Below are 16554 nucleotides of genomic sequence, written 5' to 3' on the forward strand. Positions count from 1 at the left end.
AGATGGCAGTGATCCGTAAAGGAGAGCACTTTTGACCACTCGGCCACTCAGGGCCCCTGGTCCCTGAAGGTAAGGACTGCACCAAGGGCAAATGTCAGCTGGGTATATGCAACTGTTTTTCATGTCCAGTAAGGATGTACATGGTTATAGGATTGGGATCTCAAAAGCTTGCAAGGTATGCCCCAGAGTCTAAGTCCCCTCAAGGGTATGGATGAACCCTTAAGCCAATGTCAGCACCATGCATACATTTGTCTTTTTATACCCAGTAAGTGTTTATATGGTTATAAAGTGGGAATTTAAAAAAAAAAGGTATGACCCAGGGGCTAGGTCCCAGAGGGTAGGGATGGAACACTGGGTCAATGTCAGCTGCATGTATATATGTTTGTCCTTTCATCGCAAGTAAGGATATATATGGTTATAGGATGGGAATCTTAATAGTTTCCAAGCTGAAATCCAGATGTTATGTCCCTAGTGGGTGGGGATTAATCCTGGAGGTAAATATAAGTTGCATGTGTAAATTTATCATTTCCTTCCCATTAAATATACAATCAAACCCAGTGACATCAGCGTCACTTATGTTGATAAACCACTTGCTTATGATGAAAAGCAAAGTCCAAACCCATGGTATTTAAAAAAATTTTTCATGCTTATGTCAGTGTTAGGTAAAAAAATAAATATACATGTTGACAGAAGCTCCAAGTCTCAACTTGAACGAATCCTTTGTTGTTTTCTAATTGTTTATGTTGACAAGCCGCCAGTTCCAACCCAATATTTTGTTCTACATTTATTTGATGCTGCCACCAGGCTTTAATGTTGCCATTGCATTAATAAATAGGCTTTTGTTTTGTTCTCCAAAAGTGTCCTCTCATGGTGACTTCAATTAAGCATGCACCCTTCATCAAAGCAAGCCTTCCACAATCTTCAATAAAAACAACACACCCTTCAACAAAGAAAGTTTTCTGCTATTTCGAGAGAATTCATAATTTGTAGACAGGTTTTCAATTTTGTAGGAATAGCATTATCCCCTTCTTAACTTTTATAATATGATCACGTCTCTTGTCTCAGTCAGACCGAAATCAAGACCAATTTAATTAATAAGAACTATACAGCCACATACTACTGGCATCATTTGAATATTCTTATGAATTGTTTAGTCACACATTGGTATATGATGGGATATTGATCAAACAAGGACTACCACTTTGTAGACATGTACTTTGTAATAGGATGTGACAGATACATGTGTTAGTAACAGGATGTGACAGATACGTGTGCTTTGTAAAATGACATAATACTTGAATTCATAATTTGTCTTCATTTTATCAAGATCTCCATTGTTTATTTTCTCAAAATGTAAATCCTACTCTCTGATGACAGGTCACCTCTTACACATGAATTTCACTTGTATGTTGGTCAATGAGAATTTTGCTTTATTCAGCTTCGACCTACCCATCTCAATATTATTATCTCAGACCCAAGATGTCAATATAAAAGGTGGTGGTCTGTCAGCTGTGTGTTGACTCTTGAGTCAATGGTTACATATTCTGAATACTGAGTTTTAAATTATTATTTTATGTGAAATAACCTCTCTCCACATCCCCTGGAGCATGTAAAAAATTCTGAAAGTGTTGGCAGAATCTACACTTAATGGACTATCAATGACCTAAGTTTCACTAATGTTGCTGGTGGGTTTCAATGACATTAAACATGTATGCCAGTACATACATGTGCATGTATGGATGGAAGGACCATAAAAAAAATACCTAAAACAGTTAAATCATGAAAAACACAAATTGACATCAGCAATAAACATCAATACCATTAGATAAGCATATATCTCTTGCAAAGTAGAATTTAGACCGGAATTTTTGTGAGTGGATTTTTGTATATGGGTCACAAATAAAGAGGACCATAAAAAGCAAATAACATCAAGAGCCAAACAAAAGAAAGAGGAATATAGGTGATTACAAAACAAAATGTAGAAACAACCGATGTGATTAGTATTAAATTTGTCAATAAGATATTTAAAAATTGCAGAATGCCATGTTTTACCCAAATGAGCCATACCTCTTGCAACTACTCTAACCCTTGTCCTAACCCTAGGGTAAATGTAACACTAATTCAAAATAGCATCACTGTGACCTAATTGCATGATCAATGTGCAATCCTTCTCAAGATAAATGCATTAAATCAAGTTTTATGACCCATTTGCAATAGGTTCAGAGAATGTAAAGACATCAATAATACCGATGCTGCCAACATAAGGAAAGTGGCAAGTATGTCTCATATGCTTTGTGGGTCAAAGAAGAAAATTAATTGGAGCTAGAAATGTACTTATGGAATACAGATGCCCCACCACAGTGCCTGAAATTAACTCAATGAAAATCTGATCCAAGGTATGATGGATGGACAGATGGACAACAGTAATATTTCCATATGCTCTACCACTGGTTGGGCATAAAATAAAAAAGATTACAGAAAATAAACAGACAAAGAGATTTGTGGGGACATGGCAATTTGGATAATCCTGGTGAGAGAAGATAAGGTTGGGTGCAGGTTGACTGTTGATACCTTTGCTTCGTAGCAAAACAAAGACAGTCATGGTTATGCAAGGTTTTCTAGATTACATCATAATGTTTTGGTATTTGCGAATAAAAGCTTTTCTAGCAAAGATGCACAAAGAAGAAAATTGGACACACAATGAATGAATCACCAATCTCTGTCCCTGTTGAAGAGTGAACTTCCAAGCTATTGCTTCTATTAACCCGCTTCTCATTTTTCCTCCATATTACTGAACTAAATCTGAAAATTCATTTGAATATATCAATTACAATAACAAATTTAATACCAGTGTGTGCAGATTAAATTTACCGACATCAGAATCAAATGCTAAAGCAACTTCCATGGAAATATAATTGGAAGGAATTACTTTATTAAAACTGCCCAATACAATGCCCTAAAGAAGATGAAGATAAAATGGAGACAACAGGTTCAGTGAGTAAATGGAGGAAGAGGAAGATTTTTATCAATCTACCACAATTGGTGTTAAAAAAGTTGAAAAACAAAGGACCAATAAAAACCAAAACTAATCAAATAAAAGTAAATCCACAGCTCATTAGTGATTAGCAATGATAAATGCAGCAACCACATTTAGACTAACAGTCATAAATAAGGTGAGTGTACAAATATAATAAAAAAATAAAAAAAATAAAACTCATTGATGTAAATTTTCATTGTTTTCTTACAGCTTTTAATATCTGTTAAAACCATGCTCATATTCAACTGCATACCCAAAAGTTTATTCAAGACTGACAGATTGGATTATTCTGCTGATTGTAATGTTACCTATGAACATCATGGCAACATATTTTAAAACAGCTCTGATCAAAGAAAGGATCAGTCCTCAAGTCAGAGAAGAAAAAGAACAAAGGACGTGTAACAATATTTCTCTCCTGTAATATAAGGATTTGATCTTTTCAAAAACGTTATCTATTATTTTACACATCTCTGAAAGAATTGTAACTCTGTTGACATTTACCTTTTATCTGGCAGAAGAACACAGTTTGTTTCTAAACTCTTTTCACGATTTTTATTATCAGCTGTATAATCAGAAATGTGCCCGTAAGCCATGCAGATTGATGTCAAAGTTAACAAATGGAGATAACTCTAGCAGGCAGTGCTTATGATGTGTCCTATCTAGTTTGACTAACAAAGACAGAAAACAAAATCTTCATACTGTTAATAACAATGATGGCTTTTAAAAAAATCTCACTATCAGCAAAGGCAGGTGTGACAATAAAGCAATTAATAATGAAGGGGAAATAACTCACCTCTTTTTTGTTGATTTTAAAACAATAGTGGTGGGATCCTGATGAGCAATTTCAGCCTCCTGCACCTGTTCCCTCAATGTTTTGAACATTGTCCTTCGCAACCTGAAATTAAACAGATACCTAATACAACGAAACTGACACTCATTGACACAAGAAAACCTGCTCAGTGTCAAATTAGTGAAAATTTTAAACTACATGTGTATCACACTGTAAATAGATACACATAAAGTGACTCAAAGTTACTTGACATTACATCTTTGTTTTGTAAAATAGATTTGATTACTATTCTAGACATATTGCCTATGAAAAAAGTAACGTATAGCATACTGCCTGACACATGAATAAAACACAAAAATTTAATACATGTAAAAATTGGATAACATTTCACTTTTCCATAGAAGCCTGAACTATCTTTAACAGGCAACACTCAACACTATGTACTGCTGTGGCAAGGTGTGAAAAAAAGGAACATATAGCAAATGCAATTCTGAAAAAACCTGAGAACAGTTAATGACCCAAAAATGCATGCCTCAACAAGCTGGTTAAGTCTTAAAAGTGGTGTAACTGCTGTGTTGACCCTAAATTACAAACAGTCTGTTTTATAATAGAGACAAACTGGTCAATGAAACAAGGACTTGAATTTCAGATGTCACTTACACTTTCCAGGCCAGATCTCGAAGCAGACACATGAAGGGTATGAGGAACAGGCCCATCCAAAATATAGAGCTACCCAACACATGGCTAGCCTGTAATGATACAGCGAAAAGGGGGAGATAAATGTGTGCTAAATGATGAACAATCATACATAATTAAACTAAACTGGCTAATATTAGGTAAATACAAGTCAAAATTTAATGATGATGCCTTGGAACTGTTTACTTTTTTATGGTGAACTGATGCTTGTAAATAAATGAAACATCAATCATTTTAATAATTTAAGTTTACCTGCACCATGCAATTCGTAATTTAAGTGTGTCTGTTAAATTAAAATTAAACAATAATGCATGGACATTTTACATCAATATACATGAAGGTTCTTTATATATATAAAAATCACAGAAAACCACTAGATATCACATACCAATTTTCAGGAATGCAGATGAAATGTCTAATATATTGAGGGTATAACAAACAAACAAGTGTGGAAAAAAAATGAACATATATTAAATGAACTGGCAAAATGCTATATCATCTTAAAATTTATGTATTTTCCACTGTAAGTAATGTCATTATCAACAAAACTATTAGCTTTCCAGGGTCAAGGAATTGAATAGTAAAAAAAATATTGTGATTTACAATAAATTGATTCCATGTGCAATGGTTAATAGAAAAAGAATTATCAAATTGAAAATGTGAAATGCATGCCAATGGTATATTCTTACCATTCCCAACATTTCAGGAGCTATGTTGATGGTTGGGTACACATGGCTATACACAATCAAGAATAAGAACCAACAAACAATGCTTCCCCATATTGCTAAGTGTGTTAGCTACAAGAGAAAAAAGAACAAGAGTGTAATTGTTTTCCGATAACATGTATCTGACCACAAATGGTGCTTATCATAATCTACCATCTCATGATGCTGCAGATTCACATTTCAATTTGAAGGGAATAGCATAGACCTTGATTTTCTGGCACACTATACTATGCTATGGTCTGAATATACCTCCACATTTGTTTGTACTCCACTAGCGATTTAAAAAATGAGATGCATAAATGAGATATAAAAAAAATATGCACAGAACTTAGTTCATTCACTGATTTATAATTTCAACCTGATTATGACTGGGGGGAGAGACCTAACACTGTTATGATCTGCGCATTTCATACTAAAATGAAGATTTCAGTGTAACAGATGACACTGGACAATGGTCATTCCAGTTCCAGGTTAAGTCCATTTTCAATGAATGGTGAATGCATGACTACACATGTACGTACGTAGAAGGTCAATACTATGTCATCTGCTTCCAATATTTACAATGATGAATAAAGCAAAGGAAAGGAATGACAAATAAAAAATTTGCCTTTCACGTAGATTTAACAAGCAGTGTAATTTCTGTGTACATGTGTGCAAAGGGATATAACTTTCAACTCTCAACCTTATGGTAATTTATGGAATTATCTGGCAGTTACCAAAAAGGATGAGACTACGTCACTCTGTTGTCTAAGGAAACTAGACTCACCCATTGTGTACGCAATATGGTGCTGTGTTAGTATGAAAACCCCATTAAGCATGAACGCGCAGATGATGACATTGTTAGGGCCACTCTGGTCACAGTCAGATTAGAAATTATGAATCAATGAATGTGCATTTTTATCACAGAAATCGGTAGGGGTTTACAAACAAATGGGGAGGATAAAGCAAAAACTATAGATAGTGCTGACTCAACTTTCAGTTTGAAGTGAAGTGTAGACCTTTATTTTTCTGGCACACTTTATTAAGTCAGATTTGAATCTATATTATTTGAACAAGGTGCATATTATATATTGGTAAATACAGTATATATAATTATGACCAGTGTTCGATAGTCCTCTGTGTAGGCACAATCAGTGTATGAGTGACCGTACAGATTATTATAAATGGGTCTCAACAACTTTGGTCAACATGTACACTTTAAAATTGAACTTACTATACAGAAACTATATTTCTCTTACGTGACCATGAAAATAATGTCTTACTTTCAGACCCAGGAATCTACAGATTTCTTGATTACCTTAAGTGCAAACTGTCCACAATGTTTGGTTTAAGAACAAAAGTTATCCTGCTAAACTAATTTTTCTTTGAGCAACAATGAATTTCACCTTTCACCCCAACCCAACAGGCCTCTTCAATACCTAAAGTGCATGCCCTCCACAAACCTGAGTCAAGGTATATGGTCCAGAACTAGTCATTATGCAAAACATTTGTCTTCTTTCAGTCAATGATCTTGACGTTTGACCTTCTGACCTCCAAATCAACAGGCTTCTTTCCTATTCATCATATAAGTCATTCACAATCTTTTGTGAAGCTGCATGAACAAAAACTGCAATTTTTGTGCAGAAACCATTTTTCTTTCAGCCAATGACCATAACTGTTGACCTTTTTGACCCCAAAATTGAAAGGCTTTTTCCTTATGTCAAGTGCAGGCCATCCACAAAGTCTGGCAACTGTAGGTGGCAAAGAACTTGAGTTATTGCAGAGAAATATAACTGGTAACAGACAGATGGATGAATATCAATCACAACAAAATATGCTCTACCTTATGATGGGCACATTCAAATTCTGGAAAATCTTATAACAAACACAGACACTTGCTTTAAAGAATTAGTAAAATTAGTAAACACTGATTCTTACTTTTAAGCAAAATCTTAAATGCTGGTTGGAAAACAGAAATTTTCCCATTATTGCAGATTGCATATCTTATGAAAACAACCATTTTAAGATGTCTCTTTTCTTTTGTATTTTAAATGATATTTGATAGCATATCAGTCATTTGTGCAATACTGAAAGGTCTTTAATTTGTGCAAAGATGCTGTCTGTCAAAGTTGTTAGCAATAATCACCACATCTGATGGCAAATAAGCAATATTTTGTTCACACTTACAGGCATTTCATGCCAGGATATTTTCTGTCACATTTGGTACGATTCTGTTGTGTTTGAGATGTCACTTGAAGGTTTTGTAATTATGGCAATACTTGAAGGCTAACTGGAATCATTTGTATAAATCTGGAAGACATTCATGCCAGGATGCCCTGTCAAACTGGTCAGATTCTGATGAACAGTGCTTGTGAAGAAGTTGTTGAAATGTTTTTGTTTTAAAATGATGATGGCCATATATGGTGGATCAACATCACTTAAACAAAACTGAAAGCCATTTATGCCACAGTGCATTCCGTCAAATATAGGCAAATATAGGCAAATTCTATTTAGCTCTTTTTGAGAACTATTTGTCTATTTTTCCCACTTTTTGTATTGGCTATCATGCTTGATGGCAGATTGGCATAATGTGTACAAATTTGAAAAGCCTGATGCTTCTTGTGATATTTGGTCAGATTTTGATTAACAGTGTTTGAGAAGATTGAAGTCACTGAACATTTTTCAAGTTTTAGTTAAGGTGCCATATTTGGCAGCATATCAAAATCATTTGTATAAACTTGAAAGGCTTCATGCCAGGATGCTCCAGGCCAAGTTTTGCTGAAATGTGTCCAGTTGTTATATGAGGTGCTGAAAATAGCAAATGCTGATATATCATGGATGGATAATATACAACGATGTAGGGTCACACCATATGCTCATTTTTTCTTATATAATTAGGTCATATGCATTAAAAATTTATTTCTCTTTGTCACCATAAGATGTTTTCTATTTTTAGTAATGATGGTCACATCTGATGGCAAATATCTAGCATTTCAACAAACCTGAGATAAATGTTTTATGCCAAGATATAGATTGTGAAATTTGAATATATTCAGTTAATAGGTTTAGGAGAAGGCACTAAAACATGCTTCTGCATTCAGTAACAGCAGCCATCTTTGATGGCACATATTTAGTTAATGCAAATTTCAGAAAGCTGCCTTTGAAAATTAGTCATTAGAAGTTTTGTATTTTTAATACCTGCAGCCATATATCCTAGTAGATAAAAATTAAGATTTTTATGCCTGGATGCTGCCTGTGAAATTTTATTATATTCTGTCCAATGGTTTTGAAGCTTTTCCATTTCTGCAACAGTGGCCATATCAAATGGCATATTAGCATTAATTCTCAAAACTTGTCAAATTTATCAAATTTTGATCAGCAGTAATGGAGAATTTAGATTAAAAGTTTCCATTTTTACTAACAACTGCCATATTGGAAAATAGATCAGCATCACCAGCATCAATCTGAGAGGCCTTATGTCAGGATGCTCTGTCAAATTTGACCAAATGCTGTCGAATAGCTTTTACTTAGTCATTTAAAGATATTCCTATTTTTAGTAATTGCAGCCATATTCTATTGCAGATCAGCATCAACTGTATAAATTTAAATGGCCTTTATGCCAGAGTGTTTTCTTTTAAATTTATTCTAATCATGGACAACAAAGTCTGAGAAGTTGTTTAAAAATTGTCCTATTTTTAGTAACAGTGACCATTTGTTTCTAATGTCAGATTGCCAGCACTTGTATAAAATTTGAACAGTCTTCATCTCAGAATGCTTTCAATAAAATTTGGTCAAAGCGGCTTCATCTGTACAATTTGAAGTGCCTTCAATGCACAATGCTTTCAGTCAAATCTGGTCAAATTCTGATCATCAGCACTTTTAGAGAAGTTGTAAACTTTTTAATGTTTAGTAGTGGCAGCACATTTGATAGCAAACTGCTATCATCTGTAGAAATCTGAAAGCACTTTATGCCAAAGTTGCTCCCAATGAAATTAAGTTGAATTGTTCCAGTGAGTTTTGATTAGCTGAAAGTAGCAAATGTTGATGCATGAGAGGCAGTCACTTCATAATGGATGCTAGGCCAACCTACAAGCTCAAAGGTCCATTTGGTTAGTGTGAGCTAAAGGATAAAAGAGGGGAAGAGGGGATGGAGTATAGCAAAAACAGCATGAACTGAGAGAATTTGAATTTCATGCTAGCGAGAAGGTACAAAAACTAAATATGAAAATTTGGCTTAACTTTAGGGATAATTTTGAACATGAACGTTAAGAAAAGTAGATCTATACAACACAGAACTTTTGGAGTACACACAATTCCTAAAGAAAAATATGTAATGGTTATGATTTACAAATCAAATTAAAAAAAAAAACTGTAAAGATTGTTTTTGTTTTGCTAATTTCATCATTTAAAAAACAAACTGCATATTGTTTTTGACTACGGTACCATTTCAGCTCTGTTTAAATAAGAAATATAACTGAAATAGCAATTATATAGATATCTCAAATGGGTAAGGATTTAATACTGAATTTATGAAACGAGTTGAATGATGTCAAGCTTTTGTGGGCCTTGACAAGCTGGACATTATTCAACCAATTTCATAAATTTAATATTAAATCATTACCCATCTGAGATTTTTTTATAATATAGTTTTTATTTCAATGGAAATTATTTAGACAGAAAGAAGAAGGAATAATTTTGTGTTCATTCTGACAGATGCTGCACCTTTCATTTGTTGTGTGGAAGAAATAGTCCCAAACAAAGCTGAACCAGTAAAAGTAGAACATACTTTTTTACAAACTATAAATCAAAGAACAAGCATCCATCTGAATAAACAGAACATTTTACAAAGACAAAATCATTTTTCAGCACAGAATGTCCGATGTGTGTGATGTGAGTACACGATCAACGTTTACCCTAAAATGTCACTTACTAAAGATTGCATTGTTCTGATATTTATGTGAAAAGAAGAATACTGGATGGAGAAATTCCCAATATTTACTGTAAAGTATTTGTGATCGTACATTTAAAGTGCTTGATTTGGAATGGTACATACAGATGACAAACAAATTTCTATTGAGTCGGATTTGTGTCACATTTTTACTGTGTAAATATGATGTGGTTGGATAAAGTTCTGTCAGTTGGAACATCGGTTTATGTCACATTCTTCTGTGAACAGAGGTGAGTTTATTTACTTCTATAAGTTCACATTTAAACCACGCTTGTATATAGGGTGGATTGTATGTTACAGATATACCCCACCTCTACCCACTATCAGATAAGCAATACCCTTCGTTTTACTTCTTGTTCTTGTTGTGGTGTTTTATGCCATTTTACATATAACAATCGTTGGGGTAAATTGCCATATTCAGACAGACAAGACCAGACATACATATGGAGATTTACAGATCAGTAGAAATGAAGACAGATTACATTAGATAGAAAGATAGATAGACAAACATCGTGAGAAAGAGATAGGTTGATAGGCAGACTGACAGTCAAGTAAACTGAGACTGATATTTTAATAGATGACATACCCAGGTCCAAGCGCTTGTTTCAAGCCCTGCCTTTAGACACACTGTAACAACTACAAACTGAAAATTGAATGAATCTGTTTGTCATCTATGTTTTGATTGGTGTTTTCCAATAGTCATTTAACTGATAAAAAAGCATAATGGTAAATACTTAAGTGTATATTTATAAGATTTTAGGAAACATTTAAGAGAGAAGAGCTTGAAAATATACATGTTTACAAACCATTTTTGATCAAACTGGATTTATTCAATATTCATAAAGTAAAAGAAATGTCAAGGTAACTTTATGTTTGTAAAGCTTGTATTTCCCAATTTCAGACATACAGACAAAATGTCTAGAACAATCCCAATTTTTTAAAAAGTTTTAAATATTACTTAAACTGCATGAAAATCAGATCAGGTTCTCTACATCTGACCTGACAAAAACATCAGATCATGTTATTTACATCTGATTTGACAAAAACATAGGATCAATTTATCCGCATCTGACCTGACAAAAACATCGGATCAGGTTATCTACATACTGACCTGAGAAAAACATGCCTACTAAAATTTCATTTGTCAACCTGAAACGGTTTTTGATTAGGCATTTAAACAGTGTTTTCCTTAAAATGGCCAGATGTACATATAAAACGTAATTTATCAACCTCAAGTGATTTTTGTAAAAAATACTGAAATATAATGAAATGGTATGAAATTCTAATCAGGTGATCTGAACATGCATATATACTCGTATACTCATTATTCCAAGTATGAAAACAAAGCCATATGGACAGCGTTCTTTTGCATACCAGGGCCCAGCAACATGGAATGAATTGCCCACTGAACTTAGACACAAAGACACAGTGATCACATTCAAGAGGGCTCTCAAAACTCACTTATTTTGACAGCAAGAGCAAACTTAAAGACCTAATAATGTTTCCTACCTGAAATATTCTCAGCATGTTTTTTATTTTTTTTTATAATGTTTTTCTAATTTTATGTTGTTTGTTGTTTGTTTTTGTAATAATATTATTATGTTTCTTATCTTACAGGTGTTGTCTAAAGTTGTAAAGCGCTTAGAGCTTCTAAAGATTAGGCGCTATACAAAGTCCTCATTATTATTATTATTATTATTATTATATGCAAATAACATAATCTCTTTAAAACTTTGCTCTACTTCTGCTAATAAATACATGTCATGTGAATGGATATTTAAACATTTCTTGATTATATTTATTATGCTCCAGTTGCAGCATGCATGCAATTGAGTTTACATTTACCATACTTACATGCAGAAATATCATGCATAAAAAAACATCACAGGGAAAAATGAACTTTTTCCAACCTTAATATCTAGATGATAAAATGAACCCCCAAAATAACAAATTATTCCAAAACAAAGGAGGTGTTGGTGGGGTGGTGGGAATGATTGTAGGGAAAGGAACACTTACTGGGTGTTATATGGTAAAAAGGCAAATTACTAAAGTAAAACAAAAATAAACTTTGATTATTTTAATGTTGATTGAATACATGTTTAGAGTAAAATTCATTAAAAAAACACAACAATACTGCAGCATTTTACCCTGAAAATTTGATTGCTGACTGATTACGTATTTTGGAGTAAGACTCGTTAAAACAACAACAATACAGTGTTTCAACGAGGTCTGACAAAAATGGGGCTAATTGGCACTCTCCATATAAAAAAGCGGACTACTGGTGTGATCATAATGGGCCAATCACATAATAAAATGAGATATCATTTACAACATCTACATTACATTTGTATGAAAAACCAAATAAATAACCATCTTTAAGATTTTCCTCTTTAGTGCTTCAGACTAAACTCTAACATCAAGGGGGATGTAAAATTGTATGCTCCTCCAACATGATGCACTTTAAAGTGATTTCTTGCGGGTGTGATCATGTTTTTGTTATTTTCTACCGCTGTGAGAATAAAAAATTTTTGGCAGAAGTTTCACTTCACAATGACTTTTTCTCTTTGTTTTTAAGGCTTTTACCAGCTTGTTAGCTTTAGTCATCTTATCTATGGTAACTGTTATCATTTCATGATTTCAGCAATTATACAGCAGTAAAAAAATTGGTTATCAGTCATTCCTAATTATCTCTTAGCGCACTTCATGAAGTTTACCAATGATAAATGACACTACATATCATGTGACTGGAATCATATGCATATGAGAAGTGTCGCGAATTCAATTTTTTCTTTAAGCTAAAAATGTTAAAAAAGGAGTGGAAGTATCTCAATATATTACTTGAATGCATTTCATATTTTGTCATCAAGACTATTGCATGCCAAGCTTATTATGGGATATACTGAGCATATAATTATTCTGGATGAACCCAAGACTTCCCATATAGAGGACTAGAAGAATGGGAGAAAACAGAAAGTCGGAGCATAGTAACCAGTGCAACCAAATAAGATTGTTAGATGGCTTTTGTTCATTTTCATAAAAACAACAGTTTGTGCAATTCAGACATTTAATGATTGGTTGGTGCATCTGTATCAGGTTGAAAGTACCCAAAATGCACCTTGTTAATTTTTTTTGGGCCACTAAATCACATTAAATCTCATTTTTTGTGGGACCTCATGTCTATTTGCACAGTTCTTGTAAAGCATGTCCTGGCAGAAATAATTATACTACTACTACTAATAATAATAAAACTACTAGTACTACTACTACCATTAATAGTAATAATAACAGAATTTGTGCAAGGCATTTGTTCAAGAACCACGTTTGAAAGGTGAACCTAAATTCAGAGGTCACCTTTGTTAAGAGAACAGTTTTGCATTTTCCTAAATGTGTCTGCTTAACTCAGGTTTGACTGTATTAGTAGTCCAAACTAAAATATCCTTGCCTTCCTGTCATAGAAACTAATTTTTCTATTAAAATATGTTACTTCGTGAACACTTACCCAATTATAATACCGTAGAAGAACTATTACCTCACAAATCCAGTCCTCCCAGATAGAGCTAAAAGAGTTAAAAGTTATCTGCCCAAAGGGTGGTGGATGGGCAGATTGATTTCCCCTTGATATAAGAATTGGCATAAAAACCCATGAATATCTAAGTTACAACTGGAGCATAAGGCATGCCCTCTATATGTATGTAACTGTGGGGAGGCTGAAAGTCTGCATGTGTATTATGATTGGCTAAGTATTTACGAAGAAATAATTTTACTAGAAAAATTAGTTTCTTCTTTAAATACAATCATAATACCTTAGGAGAATAGGTAAGAGATGGAGGTATATCCCCTTACCCAAGAGATGCTATCTCCGGTCCCCTTGAGTAAGTGAACAGCTTCTAGGTAATGCAACTGGAGAAGACTCCATCTGTCAGGGAGCAGCTTCGACAAGGAAAAATATTCCTCCCACAAATCCAGTGGCAGTCACGTCTTATGAAGCTGTCAAATGACCTTTTGAAAGGTGACCTGTTGCACCATGGTGCCATTTGGGATGAAAGCTCTGTGAGGTAAAAACTGGGGAATTTGGACTCAGGTCTCCATCCCATGGCATAGATAATATCAATTAGGGAACAGTTACTGTCAAAGGCGATGCTTCTGGCAACTGCTTTAAACTTGTGAACCAAAATGCATAAAAAATTCATCTGAATTGGAGTTATTTCTTGATAGGCTGAGTGAATAACACACTTAATCCAGGATGTCTGTGTGGTTATATTGTCCTGTCCCAATTTGAGAGGTAAAAATAGGTGTGATCTCCCTTGATGCAATAGCTCTGTCTTTTTAAGATACCACTTCAAAGCTCATAGTGGATTCTGTAGGTGGCCTTGAGTGGAAGTGTCCAGAGTAGGTAGCGATTTCCGTACCAAGATCTGGTTACACATGGACAGAAGCTACCTATACAAGTGCCTAAGTACAATTAACTGTACAAAGACAAAAAAGTGTGGCTAAAATTGTAAAGGCATAACTTTCTCAAGACAGATACAAAGACAAGTTGGAAATATATATATGGAGTTTACTTTCCTTATGAAGTGAGAACTCCTCCAACTTGTATCAACTTGATTCTGGCTTTTGAGAGGTCTCTCTGGGTGAAAGCATGCTTCTTGGCACAACTGGAAGTAGTAACTAAGATATTCATGGGTTTTGCCATTGATCCCTATATCATGAGGAGATCACTCTGCCTGACCACCACCGAGGAGGTCAGATAACATTTAGCTCTTTTTAGCTAAAAGTTCTACATGGGAGGGCTGGATTTGTGAGGTAGTAGCAGTTCTCCTAAGATATTATGATTCAATAACATATTCGATGAAGATTTTTTTCAATAACTTCAAATAAATTGCATTTATCACATACTACTATGTCATTTACGTTAATATCCCATATCATAATTTTCCATATAACACATGTAATAACATATCTTGGCATCACAAATGGCAACATAATGCCATGCAAAAGAAAGGTGTAAGGGCATCCAAGTCATTTCACTACACTTGTCTGCAGTTTACTCAAATAAAATCTGTATTTTTCATCATGCAGTAAAACATTAATCTTAAGTGTGTGCTCATTTCAAATTAAATGAATGAAACCTCTTGGATTAAAATTTTTGAACTGCAAAACCTTGCAAAATTAGGAATTATCTGACTTGTTTCATACATGTATTTGAAATGAGCATTCATGTATGATCCTCTCTGAATTAGTAACAACAACACTGAAGAAAATCATAATAATTTAACTCAAAAACACATTCAAAATGTATTAAATGCTTTACTTACTGTATATACAAAATTTCCTAAAAACAAATAGTCCCCTACTTGTCCATTAGAGAATGCAGTATCTGTAAAAATGAAAGAGGAAATTTTCTTACCGAGCAAACTATCCTTGTTGAATAAACTCTTTGAGCATAAACAGTTTGACATTGTCCATATATGATTGAAAAGGTCCATATATATATATATATATATATATATATATATATATATATATATATATATATATATATATATATATATATATATATATATATATATATATAATTGACAAGGTTCATATGTATAATTGACAAGGTCTATAGATGATTCTGATGAATCATATGTATACAGATCCAGATTTATCAGCATATTATGTGACAGCACATCTGAGTCTATGAAGTTTACAATTCAATCCAACATGTACACAAATTGATATCATAAGCACATCAAGATATGAAGATTCTAATCAGTTCTATAGGGAAGTATTCAAATAAATTCATTATTTTTTTCCCCAAAATTGAACTTGTCTTGTAGATCCCAAGTAATGTTCTTTCTTTTCTTTCCTTCAGCTAAAACATAACTATCCTGTTACAATTAAATCAGTTTCATCAAAAATCTCATTCAAATGAGGTGCAGTCCAAATAAACAAGTTGTGCTGATTCTTTTTTTTTCAACAACAAAATATCTGCCCACAATTAATGGATGTTCCTGACAATATGATTCAACTAATGGGAATAATTCTAACTTAAACAGTGACCATAACACAATAAATGTTTTTGGAAAACTGGTAAAAATTTAATCTGAAATGCATTATCCTAATGTAAAACCTATCACCAAATTTGGTTTCATTGTAGTCTATCAAAGGTTACTGAGAAGAAATGAAATTCATGATGGATGTGACATGGCATGGCCAAATGGGTTGTGATGTGGTGAACAGTGGACTGACATGGGTAACACTGATTGCTCCCTCAACAGACATGGTAGGGGATTATAAAAGTTTATTTATAATACGTGTGTGCAGGAATTTTATACCAATTTCATGTAACACACAAAATGTTTTGTACATGAGTAACTTAACTTTATATTTT

At 33.6% G+C, this 16554-nt stretch overlaps 1 protein-coding gene across 3 annotated transcripts in view; it reads right to left on the minus strand.

The window, feature by feature from the left end:
* Positions 1 to 16554, minus strand: part of LOC149796878 (putative phospholipid-transporting ATPase IA) — a 194715-nt gene that overhangs the window by 39212 nt on the left and 138949 nt on the right. For all 3 annotated transcript variants that reach the window (XM_089961529.1, XM_089961527.1, XM_089961528.1), the window contains exons 33-37: positions 15491 to 15552; positions 10762 to 10818; positions 5213 to 5320; positions 4488 to 4576; positions 3831 to 3932 (exon numbers count right to left, since the gene is read on the minus strand). In XM_089961529.1, the coding sequence (XP_089817655.1) occupies positions 3831 to 3932; positions 4488 to 4576; positions 5213 to 5320; positions 10762 to 10818; positions 15491 to 15552 (418 nt within the window). The remainder of the gene's footprint in view (positions 1 to 3830; positions 3933 to 4487; positions 4577 to 5212; positions 5321 to 10761; positions 10819 to 15490; positions 15553 to 16554) is intronic.

This window comes from Sinohyriopsis cumingii, chromosome 6 (genome assembly GCF_028554795.1).
Source record: "Sinohyriopsis cumingii isolate HCF-2022 chromosome 6, ASM2855479v2, whole genome shotgun sequence".
Classification (NCBI taxonomy): Eukaryota; Metazoa; Mollusca; class Bivalvia; order Unionida; family Unionidae; genus Sinohyriopsis; species Sinohyriopsis cumingii.